Below are 19,056 nucleotides of genomic sequence, written 5' to 3' on the forward strand. Positions count from 1 at the left end.
TCCATAAGGAATCAGTGGTGCCTAGGATTATCAAGAGGAAAAAGGAGTCAAAGGTTACACGTGCCATTAATGCACAGGTGGTCACCCTGTATTCACAGTAGTGCTATATCAACATATATACTAGCTCATAAAACGATCACCAAGTATACCCCCCTTGTACAGACAATCTGTCCTCGATCACCTTTTAAACTCACCTTTCTAAATCCCTGAAGCTGCTCTCCAATCCTTAACCAACATCGTCTTTTCCAGATTCAAAGTCCTGACGACAGTTCAGTGTCTAAAGCAGCAGTGATCATCTATGCAGCCCCTGCATTTCTCTCCGATTTTCAATGAACCAGAAACACCTAAACCCTGTGTGTCGACAATGTTTGCGTATTGCTACCTTTGCAGCAATACATGAAATAACAGTCACCTACTATCTATTAACCCACGTATATGCATATTCAGTTTGGATTTTATGTTTTGCATACCCTACGTGCCCAATAAGGCACATGTCTTCAAATTTTTTTTTAAAAAAAAGTATGTTTTATGTATGAAATTAAAATGTCTGTTTTGTTTTCAAATATTTCTATACTTGGTGATCTTTTTATGAGCTAGTATATATGTTGATCTAGCCCTACTGCTAATACAGGGTGACCACCGGTGTGCTAATGGTAAGGGTAGCCTTTGACTCCTTTTTCCTCTTGATAATCCTGTTCAACCCTCTGGAGTCAGGCCCCCATACAAAAAAGAGGGTTCCTGCCCTTATCTCACGCATAGCAACTGCCTAGCCGGGAAAATGCCCACCCTCTACTACTGCAGTTCCAAGAGGCCTACATCTAGAGGCAGGTCATGATAGCCAGAGTCATGACCAAAATGGTGAGATGTTTCTAACCTGAATCACAGCCCCAATTCTGCACTAGCTCCACCCATGTCATGCCCTTTGAAGAAGACAGGCTTCTGTCACTACTATTTGCATTCCCCTTATAATGGCAATTACTCAGACAGGCCTAAGAAATCTGCCCATCCCCGTATGGGTGAGTCATTATAATCAATCTTACCATCTATCAATATATCAATCTAATATCACTCTAACAAAACATTTCATGGGTGGGACAAAATAATATGCATTTATTCTGGGACAAGAGGAAGTTATTCAAGCAAATGTCTATTTCATCTGATCAGCCAATGGGTCGGTAGGCAAAATAGTGGTAACCTTTAACAATATATTCAGAGTTGGCCCTAACTTTCAATCTATACACCCACCATAGTACTCTGCCTTGGTAGACTACTGACCCTGCCACACGGTTTGGGAGGACTGTATAAATGCCAATGGAAGGAAATGGGACTGGGTGAATTGTGATAAACGCACGTGGCTGTTGTGGTGAATTAAAGCCTAAGTGGACTATATTAAATAATACCAAACGTCTGCCAACTATCTCTTTTCGCAGTGTTTTGAGGAGACAACAGACAGCTGTATTATGTTACCCATTTTCCCTATTACCTTTGGACTCGTGAATCTTAAAAGGAGTTAACATGAAGAATATTTTAAATTTTTCGTTTACACATTTGAACATGTATAACATTTTGATCTGAAAAACGGCCAATTCGCCTTTCAGCTTGTGCCGTATCTTTAGACTGCGCACATCAAAAATAAAGACACACTCAGTATATGGATGCAAGTGTTCATGTAATGTAATGAGTGAGAGGCAAATCATGTAAGTGAGGACCACTCACATTACATTTTAGCAATAGAGCATATGTCGAATATGTGGCCAAACTGAAAGAAGCGGGAAGCTCCTACCATGCCTCCCATTGACTGCCCTGCATATGATCAAAGAACTGCAGGCAGTAGGGAAGCACATTATTAGAGTCACACTTGACCTAACCCATTGGGAACGTCCTGGACTTAAACTGCCCTTTATATTGAGTGCAGTGGCGGCTCCTTATGTAAGGCGTGGGGGCGTCACCCCCACAACCCCTGGAGTGCAGAGTGAAAAGAATCTGTTTGTGCACTGTATAACAACAGCTTCTATTTATTTAAACATTCTGCGTGGCAGAAACATGTAGTCATTCATAAATAATGGTATTCCCTCGTCTCGCTCCGCTCGTGTGGCTGGCTGGGCCTGAACACAGGGGTGCATCCCATTTAGCTGAGTTTCCTTTTGTTTATACTGCATGGAGCTCATAGCTCCACACATTGTACACAGCACTTACTAATAGCAGCTTAAGTAGGAACCTAGCGGGGTGCAAGAGCAGTGGCCCTGGCCCAGCCAGTATAAATCTATAGTCTATGCGAAAACAGCGCAGTAATCAGAGTGTCACTGTCTCTGCATAGAAACAAGAATCTACAGTTTCATTGGCTATTTAACAGCCAATTAAATGTATTATTGTCACGAGTGTGGGGTGGGTGATGGGCACAGCGCGACTTGTTGCCGAGCCCAGTGCATGGTTGAGACTTCCTCCTCCTCTAAGAGCAGAGCCTGCCTGAGCCAACCCAGCAGCCTGCCAGCCATGTGTGGTGCGTGCCGCGGCCTAGTAGCCCTTGCCATTAGATTGTGACCCTGGACCTGGCCCACCCCCGACCTGAATCTGACAGTCCAATCGACGGTTGACTCCCACTAAGGTAAGTGATGTGTGTCTGGGGGGATTAGGATGAGCAGGCTGCCACCACTAGGGTTGTGTGGGTGAGACTTACTGCTTCAGGTTACACGTGTAAGCCAGGCCAGCGTGAGACAGACATTAAAGGAATAGTTCACTCTAAAATAGTATTGGCTAAAAAGATGGCCCATAATCACAAATATATATAAAAAGTATTTTTAAACCAAGTTCCGATGTAAAGGTTTGAGCAAATGAGGCTCAAAAACAAAAATTTCAAGCACTAGGAGACATCCATCTTGTGACATGGATGAGCCTCCTGTGCTTGTGTTAAGCTCTGCCCTTGCAGCACTAATGAAGCAAAAGCCAGCCAGCTATAATAAAGAAAAGCTCCCAGCAGGTGGCTTTTGCTTCATTATTGCCGGAGAGCAGAAAATGCAGGCAGGAAGCTTGCATGTGGGTAAGTACTTATTATAATTTCTTTCTTAACAAATCACAGCAATTATAAATACAACCGCGTTGTATTTATGACTGCAGCAGCTTTCACTTTGAGACTCCCTTGCTCCCCCACGGAGACTCAAAGCTGAAGCCACTGCAATCATAAATACAACTTTGTTGTATTTATGATTTCCGTGGTTTTCTAACCGCAGCAATCATAAATACAACAATGTTGTATTTATAATTGCTGCGACTTTTCTTGTATGCAAATCAAGGCAATTATGAATTCTTCGCCGGCATCCGCGCAAGGGAAACTAGAAAAGGAAGTAGCAGCAATTATGAAAACTCTGCTGCAGCCGGCGAAGTATTTATAATTGCTCTGCCTTTCATTTTACTTTTTCTGTGCTTCCCTGGGCTTGGAGAGCACAGAAAACATAAAATGAAAGTGAAGGCAGCCTCCTCTCAATGTTAATCTCTGCTCTGGCTGCAGTAAGCAAAAGCTCCCAGTAGGGGAGCACTTAAAACGTGGCTCTTTCAACCATACCTGTAAGATTAATAAAAATCCTGCTCTCCTGCCAGCTACAGTACTGCGCTACTATATAAAATGCTAAGCCCAATGCTGCAACCCTACTATTTTAAAGCTCACCACTGCTTTCGAGCTACGTTTGTACTATAACTAATAAAATCAAAAGTAATAAAATAGTTATAAATGTGAGATGGGGTTACTCACTGATAACCCAGTAGTAATGTGAAGATTGACCCCATAAGAATTGTGCATGTAGCAATGCAGCTTTGAGGCCACCTGTGCATTACGTGGATGCACCCACTTGGGAATGTGGTGCAAATTAATTTGCATGCACACCACAGATATATCTGTTTATTTTTACCCTTGTCGAGCACCATCTGCTCTTAATGGCCCAGGAGCACATTGTTCTTTTTTTCTTGTTTCCCAATGGCCTTCTCTGCCCATTCTAGGGCCCAAGAAAGTCTATTTTTTTAGGTGCTGTACACTTTTCAGATTTTTTAAAAATTTAATTTATTTATTTAATTATTTTTTATAACACGCCCAATACCATAGTTTGGTTTCAAAGCGCAGATCCGGGATTCGAACCTCTGTTGCTCTGAGTGGTCTTGCTTCCAAGACCAGCGCGTTACACATGTGCTATCCTCCGTTCACACTAAGCGGGCTTTAAGAGTTCATCTTGAGCCCTACTGGGATGTAAGAAGTTAATGATTCGGCATGGATGATTCCCATGGTACGTAGTGGCCAACAAACTGACAAATGCATTGACCCTCTAATGAATAATATGATACAAAGGGATAAGCATTTTTACATTTCCCATAATTTTCTTAGCAGCTGAATAGTGAACCTAACTCTTAAGTTTCAACGTTTATTCATAATCAAACGTTAAAGTGGTGCGTCCTCTTGTCTCTTGTATCACTTTATTAATTTGACCAACTTATTATGCTGACTACTTCATGACTTCTTGGTTGCTTTGTTTGCTCACTTAGGTTATTGTAAATGATCTTCAAAACATCAAATAATACAAACAAACACACATGGGCAACAAATAACTCCGTAGATTTAACAAGATTATTAACTCTGTGTTGCTCTTTTCTTCCTAGATTTATGATGCCTAGAAAAGACAGGGTCGTGTGCGGCAATCCCACAGAGGGTTGGGTGCAAGCCCTGATGAAACACATTGTGAAAAAAACACACCACAGCCGTAACATGCGTAATCGTAAGAACATCCACCAGAACCAGTGACATCCACAACAATTGGGCAAGGTGAGAAATAAACAAGGTGCCAAAAAGCAAATTGCTTTCAGAAGACTGTAGGCTTTTGGGTCTTTCAGCTCATGATTTTGCAGGTTTTCTGATCCTGAATCTTGGAAGGCTCAATGAAAGATGCAGAGGTCCTCAAATCGTTTTCTGAGAGAAACAGCTAAAGGAGGCTACTGAGGGTGGTTTCTTACATTTATTGAGCTTTGATGGTAAAGGATAGCTTGAATAGTTTTGGTGTGCGTCCTCATCTCTTTATGCAGTATTGGGAGTCCCGTATCTTGCAAAAAGGTCTGGTCGCTTGTGAAATAGGGAAGAATATAAGGTCTGCAAGATTTGAGGTTTAAGCAACATTGGCTTGTGGCAGGTTGCAATCATACTATTATCCATTTGGTTTGCTTTTGGTGCCATTTCCAGCCAGGTGAGTGGAAATTAATAGTATGGTGAGGCGTCTATGTAGAGAACTTGTTTTTTTCATTACTAAATGGACTGCAATGTTAAGTGAGCACCCAGACCTAATAATGCCAACATACTTTGGTCCGGTAACCAAATAATAAGAATCACATATATATAGCCGGCACAACTCTAACTAAACAGTCTGGTGATGCATTTTTAAGCAATCACAGTGGGGCATGTTTTGATTATCTTGAAACAGGCAATGCTTTAACAATGTTGTAAGGGTTCAGGGTGCGCATACCAGTTATGCAAGTAATGTGGTGATGTACAAATGACGTGATGGGTGATTCTGGGAGTGGTGATGTCATGATGTGTGGCTAAGGTCCTATAGATATAGTTTGTGAAGACACAGGAGCTGACACAGCGCAAGAAGTCACATGGGGTCATGGACAGGATTGTGTCTAACGTGTTTAGTAATTGGGTAGCAGGTGTAGTGTGGGCATAAGGGTGGGGGTGTGTGGTGCCTTATGGGGTATTGTGGTAGAGGGATTTTGAGCAATATGTAACCATTAGAGAAGCCATGTTTTGTGGGCCCATGTTAGGAAAGCATTTTTGTAGACAGCTCATAATAAAGGTCTGCAGGCTTTTGTAACAGCAATGATCATTTTAGAATACTCAGCAGAAACAGTGCACAGTAATGTTGCAAGAATGAAGTTTCCCAGAAGAACGTAGTGCTATCAAAGTCTCTCCAAGAGATTTTTCCTAGGTCTCTGAGCTAGGCACCTGGGTGGTAGAGTAGAATTGTCAGGGAAAAAGGAATCAAATGCAGTTAATTAAAATATATTCATAGTGTAGGATAAGTTTTTAGAAGCCACCGGGCAGTGAGGTGGCAGAAGGCAGCTAGGGGGCCAGAGCAAAAGGGGATGGGGTGGGCAACAGGGAGCCAATCAGCAGAGAGCGATTACTGTGTTTCAAGGGTGCAACATTGTAAAGTGTCCTCACTGATGTGCGCTGGGCACATCATTGGTCATACTTGGTGAGAAGGTCTCGTCCTGTGGCATCTCAAGATTACATGTCCAATCAGTATGCAGCAGGTTATTCATTGCATATTAAACAATGCCAATTGCAACAATGACCATTAAGTGTTTTTTGATCAATTAGCACAATAACATAATTTAGGGGTGGTGTAGGATGGTTTGTGACGTCACAAAGTTTGTTTCATTATGACAAGTGTTCCTATGTGGTACTGGCCCACATTGGGGGCCCTGTCTAGACATTTCTTTACTGTGGTTTGGAATGTTTTACTGGGCATCTGTGAAGGCAGTATCAGTGCTCCTTCATGGTACTGGCCACCTTTGGTGTGTCCAGTCTGGATAAATCACTGTGGCATGGCATTTGCTACTGACCAACAATGGTGAAGGCAGCATTATGAGTGTTGCTACAGTCTGGAAAAATCTTCACTGTAGCATGGCATTGTTTACTGGGCATCAAGGGTGAAGGCACCAAAATGAGTGTCCCTGTGTGGTACTGGCCCATATTAGTGGGTTCAGTATGGATATGTTTCTTTACTGTGGCATGATGTTGTTTTATGGGAATCAAGGATGAAGGCAGCATAATGTGTATTCCTACATGGTACTGGCCCCATTGCTGGGTCCCGTCTGGATAGATGACTGTGCTATGGCATTTTCTACTGGGCATCAATGGAGAAGGCAGCATGATGAGTGTTCCTACATGTACTAGCACACATTGGTGGGTCAAGTCTGGACAAATCTTCATTGTGGCATGGCTTTGTTTACTGGGCATCAAGGATGAAGGCAGCATGATGAGTGTGCCTACATTGTACTGGCCCATATTAGTGAATCCAGTATAGACCTGTTTCCTTACTGTGGCATGGCATTATGTACTGGGCATAAAGGATGAAGGCAGCATAATGAATGGTCCTACTTGGTAGTGGCCTGCATTGGTAGTCAGTCTGGACAAATTACGGTGGCATGGGACTTTATTTAATTTTATTTATTTTTATTTTTTACATTTATAAAGCGCACAAGGTGGCGCTGTTACAATTTGGTGCTTACTTAGTAAAAATGGAGACAACAATGGGCAGATAGAAACAGCCAGGCAACAGTAGTAACCGTGAAACATACATAATGTGATAGTTTAGTTACCATGGAAACAGCAATGGGCAGATAGAAACATAGAAACTGCCAAAAGCAATAGTAACAGTGAACATACATAAAGTTATAACATAGAATATGGATTGCTGGTAGCAGGGTTACAAGGGGAATGCATCCAACCATACGATGGAGGTTACAGTATGTTAGTGGGAGACCCGTGTCATTTCGTTAAAGAGTTTAGTCTTCAGTGATTTTCGAAATGCCAGGTTTGAGGTTTCATTTCGGAGTGACGTAGGCAGAGCATTCAAGTTTTTAGGTGCAAGGTATTGGAAGCTGGCACCTCCAGCTTTGGCTCTTTTTAAGATGGGGACGTGTATTTGGTTAGCAGGGTGCGTTCTTATTGGTCTGGAAGAACTGGCTCTCAATATTTTTTCCGAAAGGTAAGGGGGGGGTCTGAAAGCGAGAGGCACTTATGTGTGCTGGTCATGGTTTTAGAGAGAATGCGTTCTTGAACTGGTAGCCAGTGTGCTTCCCTTCTTGCCTGTGTGATATGCTCCCTTTTAGGGATGCTTAGTACATCTCTCAAGGCGTTGTTTTCTTTCCTGTGGCATGGAATTGTTTACTGGACTTGAAGGGTAAAGGCAGCATAATGAATGTTCCTACATGGTAGTCACCCACATTCGTGGGTCCAGTCTGGACATATTCTTCACTGTGGCATGGCCTTTTGTACTTGTAAAACCAACAGGAGAATGTGCTTAAACAAAAGGGTAATAAAGACAGATATTGGTACATCCTCCATGGATGTGTAAGGGCACAGTCAGAATGAACATGTTTTTAATACTGGCATATATTATGCGACAGGGTATCATGAAAAGGAGTTGCAAAATGCTCCTGTGCAATGTTGGTGACCTGTAGCATCGTTTGGATTCCTACATGTGTTACATTACAAATCCCATTGCAAAATGCAGCTTTTTACCCAAATTATCACAAAACGTCTGAAAATGCATGATTTTAACTCATAATTTGTGAAACTTTCCCAGGGGGAGAATTAACGAGAACCGCCACCCAACCCCCACTACCTTCGTTGCACCGCTTTGATTTCTTCGGGCTCCTTGCTATTTTAACGCTCGTCTCTGCGCATGTTCATGAGAAACATTTGCATACAATGAAAACATTTACGAGATTACCACACTGCTATGGCGGATAGTTGTTCAAACACACCACTTTTTAAACATGAACCTATTTTTCCATTGTTTGATTTTGAAATGTCTTGATGTCTGAAAAACAGTTCCTTTACCTGAAGTAGAAGTCATCTTTCTCCAAATCTAATAGTCACGTTGTTTCTTTTTGGGACATCAGGCAGAAAAGAATCCTCGGCCTTCCTGGGTTGGTGTATAAAATCAGCATTGTTTCTGATGCATTCTCCTAATTAAATTGCCATTACTGCAGGTGTTCATGGGGATTCTTTAGGGATAGGTTTGATCCTGGGCAGAGGATCAGTGGATTTCTCCAACTGATATTTACAGAGGGTGGCGCCACGGCGCTACAGAGCCAGTATCAGGAGCAGGCGTTGGGACCCTTAAGGCCAGCCATCCATCACGCTGTGCCCACCTACCCCCAGAACTGACTACAGCAGGGGTTGAAGCGTTCAGGATCCTGTGTCAGGAGAAGGAGCAAGCTTTAAGACCTTAAGGGCTTCCTTAGCACATATGTACATTTTTGTTTTTTGCACATCTATTTCAGGCAGACTATTCTTTAGACAAGTGCAAACCTTTTTGCTTCTCGAAGAGTGGCCTCAACTTTCAGAATCAGGTATGAGAATCTGTAACACATTTGTTGTTGAAAACAGTACCTCACAACTATATGACTGGGTTATTTATTTCGATTTGATTTTCTATGGTTCAGTTATTCTTTAGGTGCATTTTATGCTTGGAAGGATAGATAGGAAACGATCTGCCTTGGTTAATTATGTTATGTATCTCTGAACTGTATATATCCGGGTCTACAATTAAGTTGTGTTTAAATTATGTATTTCTAGAACCAGCCCTGGTTTACAAAAGACAAAAGACAAAATTAAATTCTCTACAGTACAGAATGCAAAGAGGTTGTAATTAGCCCCAATTAAAAGACGGTGCAGTTCATAATTCAGGACAAAAACATGATCAAATATACAATAAACGTGTTAAAGCTTAAGATTGTCTAGACATACGTGTGAAGGCCACAGTGATGTACTCTGATAAGTCATTGATGAAACAGGCATCAACACAGGACAGAACAACATTTGTAGCATCGGTAACATGTCTGATATTATTGATTCGAAAATGTCTCCTCAGCCAAAGGCTTCTCAAGTCTAAAAAGTTTGGACAAGCAAATAAAAAATGGATTAGATCCTCTTCTGCCCCGCTTCCACAGATACAAAGCTTTGTAATAAATGCCATGCCATCCGAGTCCTCAGTGGCAAAACATTCAGGTGTATCATTGCAATGATACGTCTTTGGACTGGAGAGCGGATAACACTAAGCGAGAAATTCTCGCAATAGATACAACAAGCCCTCGACAAGTGGCCAAGTGAGCATAGATTTTCCATGCCATTTGTCACCAAGTTGAGATCTCTCCTTCTGTCTTTTAAAGACAGATAGTGTTTTGCAATCCGGTCATCCCTTAGATCATCAAAGACAATACCCCATTTCCTGCACAAGACAGAACACTTCTTATACCAGGGGTAGATAACATGTGGTTTCGCAGTTGCTAATCTCCTCTCACATTGATAATATTGGGGTTCACCACCAGGGCAGAATGTAGTTTACGCAAGTACTCTAAAAATGTGCGTTCTTACCAGGACACCAATATTTGGAACCCCGGACTACAAGTTGAAGCAAATCCAGGCATGCTGGGCAACACACCAGCTCTAAGGATGGACCGATAGGTCCGAAATACGTTGTCATTGGACTCTGCATCCATATAATGTGAACTTTACAAGAGCATTGCTTAAAAAAAATTCTGGAAGAATTCTTCAAACTCGTTTCGATGTCTTGATGTGGAATTGATTGTATATTTAATTTAACATGCAGTTGTATTCACTACACCCGGGCTTCCCCAGTTCTGCTGATAGTTTTCATCACATTAGGTTGTTGTTTGAGACCTTAAGGGCTCCTCATCCAGCATGTTTTGCCTGTCCGCTCCCATTTATAACTAAAGGCTCTTCTCCTGCATGGATGCACATATGGATTTAAGCCTGAATAAAATGTGTTTTGTTGTTGGTAATGGCTGTTAAGAAAGCCCCTTGTCCCCTCAAGACCTGAAGATGCGTAATGGTATCGCAAATGATGGCTGGCAATTAGCAAAGCTCTGATTCTAAACCCCCAAAGTAATTGCCTTAACCCTTGAAGGTGTTAAGATCCCAAACCCTAAGCTGGGGACAGCCTAGCTTCCCCTCAGGCTGAACGGCATTCGCAGTGCCAGGACACCTGAAATGGAGACTAATGATGAATTAAGAGGATTGGGGAGCTCGACTGGAGCAAGAGTCCTGTGAGGGGATGCATGGCATGACCAAAGACACGCCAACTATGGAGACTCCATGGACGAGGGCCCTGGCAGAGCGTTTAAAGGCAAAAATAGTGTTGAGAAGGGGTTTCCCCAGGCTTGCTCACTCGCACTGGCACACACAGCCAGGTAGAATAGTAAGCACAATGTGGTGAAAACGCGCAACATGAAGAAGGTTGGAAGAGGACATTTAGCCCCCCTTCCTCCTGTGCTCCCCAAAAGAAGATCACCAGTAAATACCTGATAATCAACTGTGGACTCAGGGAAGACCAGCACCAAGTGTGGAGCAAGGTGTTTCCCAGAGGGACCTGCTAGTCCCACAGGAGACGATCCTCCATTGCAGCTTAAAATAAACTGTCCCAGCTCTGGTGACAGGGAGTGAATGGGCATGCAGGAATTGAGCAGAGTGGTGCAAAAAGAAACTGTCTTTCGCCTACCTTCATTCCCCCCATGAAGATCAATAAGGTTAATCCATGAGGATTTTCATGGATTCAGTGTAAGGTAAGAAAGAGTGGGGCTGCAAAACAGCCTTGCAAGGGAATGGGTAAATGACCCAGTGGAGCACTCCAAAAGTGACATTTAATCAATTAGGGAGAGTCAACGAAGATCCACCTTGTACTGGTGAACTCCACCCGTATGTTGAGAATCAAAAACTGAGAAAGTGAAGACAGTGGAGAAACCCTCCAGCTTTACAGGGCAGATGAGAAAGCATGGCAATTCTGACTGTGGCAGTTAAAATGAAGGTTACATACATCTAACCCCACCACAGGCACTAAGTAATGAAACTGAGAGCATAATGGCTGACAAGGAGGCAAAGTGAAGCTCTGCAAACCTAGCCAGAAAGCAGGACAAAAAGACATATTAGCAGAGATATGAGCAATGAGATCAGACATGCAACATCCAATTGGAGAATTAAAAAACAGAGCGGAACAAATAGAGGACCTCCAACTATTCTCAGATATACTGAAGATGAATTGCGACTAATTCACCTGGAGAACCAGATCCAGAAAATGGAGCTTCAATTGGATGATGTGGAAAATAGCAAACAAAGGTGTAATATTAGAATGTTTGGTGTCTACTAGAGGGAAAGAGAAACCACAGAACGAATAGAGAATCTGATCAAAGACCTGATGAAGGAACTGCTCCAGGATGGGGTAGGTTCCTCCTGGAAAATTGAAAGCGAAGAAAAAGGGGGTCAAGGTGACAGAGACAAAGAACACATACTAGAAGTGGCAAGAACCAAAGGAACAATCGTATGCAAATGGATGAAAGTTAATTTATAGTAAGACCGCTAGACCCAGGGCATCAGATATGGCAAGTACCAGGCCTTTTTACGCATGAAAATCTTGTAAATACGCCAGCTTTATTATTTTCCTGGGTACATTTAAACACAGGTTTAGGTCAGAGGGCAGTGCAAAGGTCAGGTTACTTGATAGAAACCAGAGGGCTTCTTGTGATTTTTATCTACATGGATGTAATTGCAAGCAACCTCTGAAACAGAATGTATTTCTCTGAAGCCTTTCAAAAAAATAAACTGCACACTGATAAAAGGAATGGTTTCTTTCCATTCAGCTTCAGAAGCACTGTGCATGTTTACTTAGAATTTTAGGATTGTATAATGAATAAGATGGAAAACTAAGTTGCAATTGAGAATTTATTTTTTGCTTTAACAAGTTATGCTTTTTTTCCAGTGAAAGCAAACCAGTATTGCACAATTGTATTTTTCAGAGTTCCGGTGCTGTGTGTATAATCATGCAGAGACAGATCATTTTTACACTTCTAATTTGATTTACAGTTTAATTATAAAAAAAGTGTGTAAAATGATGACTATGCACAGTCTAGTTTACATCCATTCAACCTTGCAGTCAATGGGGTACATTACTATACATGGTCAGTGGCAGCAGAGTCTTTGCTCAAGGGTGAGTGATTGCCATTACACTGATCACAGGTGTTCTAGCCTCTCAAATCTTCAAGACTACAAATAAAACATCCAAAACCTGACTCCCAAGAAAGTGCAAGCGCTGTTCATAAACAAACAAATGAAAGTTACATTGGTAATTGAAATAGAAACTCAGCAAAACCTGTCCTTGTGATAATCCAGATAGGTATTTAACTTTATGTAGCGCTTTATAAATGGTTCGTCATACATCTAGGTACTTTGATCATTATACCTCAGTCGATACTCAGTTAACCAACCTCTGAAGGATATTAGCCAATAAGATAGTTCAGCCAGTTGAGCACTCGTTGCTGCAATCTCTGTGTGATCTGTGGGTTGCAGGTTCAAATCCCGGCAAATTCGACTCAGCCTTTCATCTTTTCGAGGTCGATAAAGGAGTACCGACTTTGGTTTGGTGGTAATCGTGATAAATATGTTCTATGTACAGCGCTTTGCCAAAAGAGCTATATAAATAACCATTTGACTACTAGATTAGATATAGAATTTAGCATGTAGTCCTTGCCTCTCTGCACTGTTGTATCATAACATTGGCATACCATTAGGTAGTATTAGCTCCAGGAAATGAGGACTTTCGTTAAACATCAAAAGGCAATTCTGCTATTGAATCTCGAAACACACAATACAGATTGATGTTTGCTTTACTATATAATTGGCTGGGTTTTTCTGATTTCAACATTTAAATATATACAGGAGAGATCAAATGGCCAGAAATAATGAAAGGTGTATTCTGTCACAGTGCAGAAAGCTGCCGCATAGTAATGATTTCCAAACAGTTTTTTCACACGTCGGCTGGATGTCGCATGCATTTTACTCTCTTGCGAAGGAGAAAAGTCATTTTTACTCTCTGAAAATCACATTTACTCTCAAAGTTTAAAAATAGAGCGTAAAATACTCCCACCTCAAAATCTTATCTGAGGCACTGGCTAGACCAGCATACACCCTGACAAGGGAAGGGACGAAAGAAAACCAACCTTATGGCTACATATCAGAGGAGTGAGAGACAGGCAGCCTTACATTTTTCTTTGGTATTTGAGACCAAAGGAGACTCAAACACCTAACAGGACCAGAGGATATCAAGAAGATCACATAAACATAGGGCCTCATTACACGGATGGCGGTAAGGATTTACCGGTACCGCTAAAATACCGGTACCGGTAAATCCTTACCGCCTTACTACGAGGTCCCTTTGCGGGTTGGGGGATTTAACGCCTGCTTATTGCAGGCGTTAAAATCCAACCCGCAAAGGGACCTCGGAGCTAATTACGGCACCGCAAAATTGCGGTGCCGTAATTAGCGCCTTCCCCATTCCCATAGAGCCCTATGGGGCAGAAATGGGAATGGGGAAGGGCAATGGTGGAAGGGGGATTTACCGCCCCTCCAACCTTGGAATGGGGCGGTAAATCCCCTTTCCACCAAGGCGGTGCCAGTATTTTACCGGCATGAGCCATGGCGCTAATAGCGCCATGGCTCACCGCCTACCGTGTAATGAGGCCCATAGTGTAAGAGTCTTCAGATCTTATGATATGATCAAAAACCTCTCTTCAGACAATAAACCAAACAGGGATAGGAACTAAACTAAAGGTAGCAGGATCCAAAAAATGCAAGACACTGAGCACACCCCCTACCAAGACAAACGCATGAGATGAAAACTGGGCCACACATAGGACAGTGGGTGGGAGAAGAACCTGGGAGAGTAGGGGGGAGAAATAATACACTGCAAGAATTTAAGGCCCCAAAGTAAGAAGGTTCTGAAGTCGAATAAGTCTAATCTCAACTCTCTCCCAACCCTGGGCCATGAAAGGTATAGTATACTAGAGAAGTCTAAATGAGGGGGAAAGGGATGGAAAATGACAAACGGGTGAGGTATGAGTTATATACCTAACGAGAATTCCTAATTTGCAAGGACATATTGACTAAGAGAGGGGGGGTGAATGGTAATACACTAGTGATGCAAAATGTCACAATCTCTCAGAAAGGGGAGATTATAGACATCTTTCCAGACACATTCACTGTGCTGGGAAGGGTGAGCATCTGGGGCCTCCATGACCCCCATAAAACATTGTGATGCAATTAATGTTATTAATGTTTAGATCACATTGTTTGAATAAAAAGGAGGAGGTCTGGTGATATCCAATCAGCATTCAAAATGTTGATTGAAGAGAGAAAAATGCTGAATGGATACGAGCTGGGCGGGGGGGTCTGGGGATGCCCTGAGTTTATTTCAGGATTCCTGGAGAGGAGGGACTGACAAACTATGTCAAACACACAATGCCAGGAAGAGATGGGAGGGATGTCTGCAATGTTGGACAGCCTGTCCAACATTTGGTGAGTCTCAAATCAGAGCACAATGTGTAGTACAACAAAATGTATGCACATAGATGTAATATGTGTACAGGAAACACATTATAAGAGAGATGAGGAAAACAATGTATGGGTTGTCCAGTGGGTCAAATCTTGTGAGCGTCCATTTCAAAAAAGTAAGCAGGAACTGGAATAGTCTAGTCTAGAAATTGTGAGATTGGGCAACCTAACATAAGAATACCTATCTAAGCAAGGCTGTTAATGTTTCAGGGTAAGATGAAATGGAGAGAAGTCACTCCATGTGGATGTTATGCTCCTAAACAAGGGCAGGGGACTTCCTGAAACAGGCACTAGAGAAGAGCACAAGTTGGGCATAAGGGTTATTTATTATACAAGGGTACTTCCATCTAGTATTCCCCTAACCAGTATTGGTTGTTGTATCTTGGGCAGTTTAAGGCTAACAAATCCAATACTGATTGGATGCGTGCAGTACAATACAGTAAGGAAACAGACAACTAAAGTGATTATTTTCTTGCAAAAATTCACAAAACTCAGGCAGAATTTTTTTGTCAGGCATCTCAACCACAACTAAACATGTTAAAAGTCTGTAACTGATCGTATTTTTCTTTTTTTCAGGGAACCCGAATTGTATACTGATGTCACTTCTGTCTGTGTGAATTCAAGCCACAAAAGATGATTTTATTAGTGACTGAAAACATTTGGAAATAATTCTACTTTTTCCTAAAAAGAACTGGCACGACTGTTATGACATAAAGTGATACAGAAACCCTTCTGGCATCATAGATGAGTCTGGCAGACCTTATAGCAATTCAAGTTATAGGTTTCTTTTTTTAAGATTTTCATGGTGTATTTTCTCATATTTTCCTGCCATATATCTAAAACATGTTTTCTATTCTTTTTTTGCATATGACCTTTTTTTAAAATGAGAAATGTAATTATTTTGTATTGCCGTTGTGTATGTTTTGATATTTTGCTACCAAATACATTAAAACAAATTACATTTGTATTCTATTCTTTCTTTACATACGGGCGTTTTTATATGTGATTCTTTTAATATAATATATCATGTGATATAATCATATTTCACAAAGTAGGTGCCATAAGGTGGAACACTTCAGTCAACAGCTCATTCATTTATTGCTGTATATCAAAAGTATATGTTGTTTACATGATCTCCTGTATCTTCTCTACAGCAAACGGTTGCATGTTACACATAATACAACAGGTAAAAGGGAAGTAAAACAATACCTATATAATTGGCTGAAAATGTCTAAATAACACTGAAAATTATTCTTATATTATCAAATCCCACACGATCTTAACTAAGGACTGGGTTCCAAGGTCTTCAAAATCCCCTTCCTTTTGAATAACTGGTAAAACATGTTACACAGCTTATCTTTGGAGTGGGTGGATATTAAATAGAGCACCAGTTTAACCCATAGATTGGTAGGCTCATAGACCAACTGAGCAGAACTTTAGGAAGATCATTTGGAGTTGCCAGCAGATCTGTGCCTCTGGAAAATCCTTAGGACTGGTGTATAGTAAGAGACGTGCCTGGCTTTGCTGAAATGTGTCCAAACGAACCAAATCCATACCCAATTTTCACAGATTCTGCTTTGTCTTGAAATCTCTCAATCACCCAATCCCTTCTGGATGTGTAAGTATTGGTCTCATCTTGCAATGGCAGGGATCAGCTGTTCTCTTTCACCCGCATTATCAGAAGTGACAGCTCATGGATACAAATGGATACAAATGCCTGATAGACCAGTATATGCTTTTGTACATAATATTCAATAGAAATTGTAGTTTTCCATATGCTAATCAACAGTGATTGACACAGACATGAGTTAGTAAAAATGAAAATCTTAAGGCATGTGTGTCGTTGGAAGGTCAGGTGTCAGATTAGTTGAATCACATAGATATGCAGAGCAGTTCTCATGGAAATTAAGCAGAAACCATGGAGAAATAATTGATTTCTCTTCCTAGCCATGAATGGGGAAAAACACAGGGGCAGGTTCTATGTAAAAAACAGTTGAGTGACGACCTGAGCCCCATTCGCCAATTATGAAGGTTCCAGCAGTTGAGAGAAAAGCAGAGAGAGAGAGCAGACACAGGAGGTGCATTAACAATTAACTATGCCTGGATGGGGTCTATAACTCTCCTGGTTAGTAATGGCTGGGTCATTGTAGTGAGACGGTATGCATATGTGTACAGTTATCTCATTGTGCATGAATTGGAAGTGAAGGGCTGCTCCTTTCATAGAGTCCCAACTGGGCTGACCATTCAGGGAACATACATATATGCGCATGTGAGAGGGTGAGGGTCGGGTGTCTGTATGTGTGCGAGTGTCTGTGAGCATGTTCCAGAGTGTGTGTGGTAATAAATGTGCATTGGAAAACAATGTGGGTATTTAAGCGAGGATGTGAATCGGTCCTGTGAATAAAGGGGAGACTCGTTACTTGTCGAGTGTATAAAAGAGAGGCTGAGTATGTAACCATGTCCTGATTTACATCAGATCCCAGTTGCGAGAGCCTAACCTCCTCTTGCTCACATTGCTCACATGGTGGAAATGCCCACCAGGGGCTGTATCAGGTTTTGGCAGAAACTACATCTAGGAACCATTTCCTATTAGCCTTGTGTGAATGATTAACACTAGATATCATCAATACCTTCCCTACACAGTTGTATCACTAAAACAGCAATCATTTAAACATATAACAAAGTGCCTCTTTATATTCATAAATAGAAGCACACAAAGAATCAACATTAAAATTGACCTGCATCTTTATATTGGGGTAATTCAGTTGCTTACAAAATGCAGTTTGACGGTACGGGAAAACATGTGTGGTAATTCCATTACCACCACTTCTTTTAGCGGTAATGGAATTACCACTGTTTTTAACGCATCAAAGAGCTACAAGTTTGACCTTTAAGTGGATGATTTTCCTCCAGCAGAATGCTAGAGGAAAATCCAACACTTTTAAGCCAAATTACAACAGAATTATCATAGCTATAGACTCCAAAAAAGGAGATTAATGCCATCCTACCAACACTTGTATTCCCATGGTAAACCTACAGGACCAAGTGGTGATAACATTAAGTGAGTGTGGCTGTAATTCAGCCGATTTATCACATTTCCACAAAACTCGAACGGAGGCCCGATTAAACCGGATGATCATCAGGCCACAGGTGAATTATTTCTATTTATAAAGACTGTTTGGTATACCAAACTAAAACTTTACACTCTTTGATTTTTATGTTTTTATTGATGTACAGTTTATTACAAAACTTTATCAAAACATCATAGAACAGTGAGAAAAACATCTCAGACATCCATTTTTGTAAACTAAATCAAATCACCATCACTAAACTCCAAGTTCCGCTCTCCAACTTAAACATTCATACCCTCTCCCCGAACACTTGGGGCTTCCATAACCATTTTATTTAAAGACTAAAAACATCTTTGAAAAACTTTGCCAGTGAGACAATTGCTATTAAGTCTTCACCATTTATCAAAAGATTCCAAAACGTTTCCGCCTCTTGGCATTGGCTATCTATAATCCATTTGCCCATGTAGCTAGTTCTTATTTCCATCAATCTTGGGCAGGAACACCATATTATGTTGTCATGTCTCCATATTGGAGTCCATTTTACAAAATCTACAAGTCAGATCATTCAATTTTTGTAGAACATCAGGATTTCTTTAGTCGGCTGTATGTTAAGATGGAATCTTAGGAATTGAGCCTGATTCCATTTACAGGGAAAAAGTGTCACATATCTCGGTAAGCAACGATATGTCTTACTTTCATTCCGTAGGGCAGCCTGCAAGCAATGGCCATTTCTATCCTCTATTGTACGAATCCAGCCTTGTTGCCAAAGTGTTTTTTGGATTTTTTCAGTATTAGTCAACAACAATTCCTGGTTTA

At 41.3% G+C, this 19,056-nt stretch overlaps 1 protein-coding gene across 2 annotated transcripts in view; it reads left to right on the forward strand.

The window, feature by feature from the left end:
• CCL25 (C-C motif chemokine ligand 25) overlaps positions 1-16,136 on the forward strand; it is a 347,634-nt gene extending 331,498 nt beyond the window's left edge. For both annotated transcript variants that reach the window (XM_069649720.1, XM_069649719.1), the window contains exons 4-5: positions 4,642-4,804; positions 15,746-16,136. In XM_069649720.1, the coding sequence (XP_069505821.1) occupies positions 4,642-4,783 (142 nt within the window). In that variant the 3' untranslated portion in view covers positions 4,784-4,804; positions 15,746-16,136. The remainder of the gene's footprint in view (positions 1-4,641; positions 4,805-15,745) is intronic.
• The last annotated feature ends 2,920 nt before the right edge of the window (positions 16,137-19,056 follow it).

The sequence above is a fragment of the Ambystoma mexicanum genome, chromosome 1p (genome assembly GCF_040938575.1).
Source record: "Ambystoma mexicanum isolate Mex_15411 chromosome 1p, UKY_AmexF1_1, whole genome shotgun sequence".
In the NCBI taxonomy this organism is placed as follows: domain Eukaryota; kingdom Metazoa; phylum Chordata; class Amphibia; order Caudata; family Ambystomatidae; genus Ambystoma; species Ambystoma mexicanum.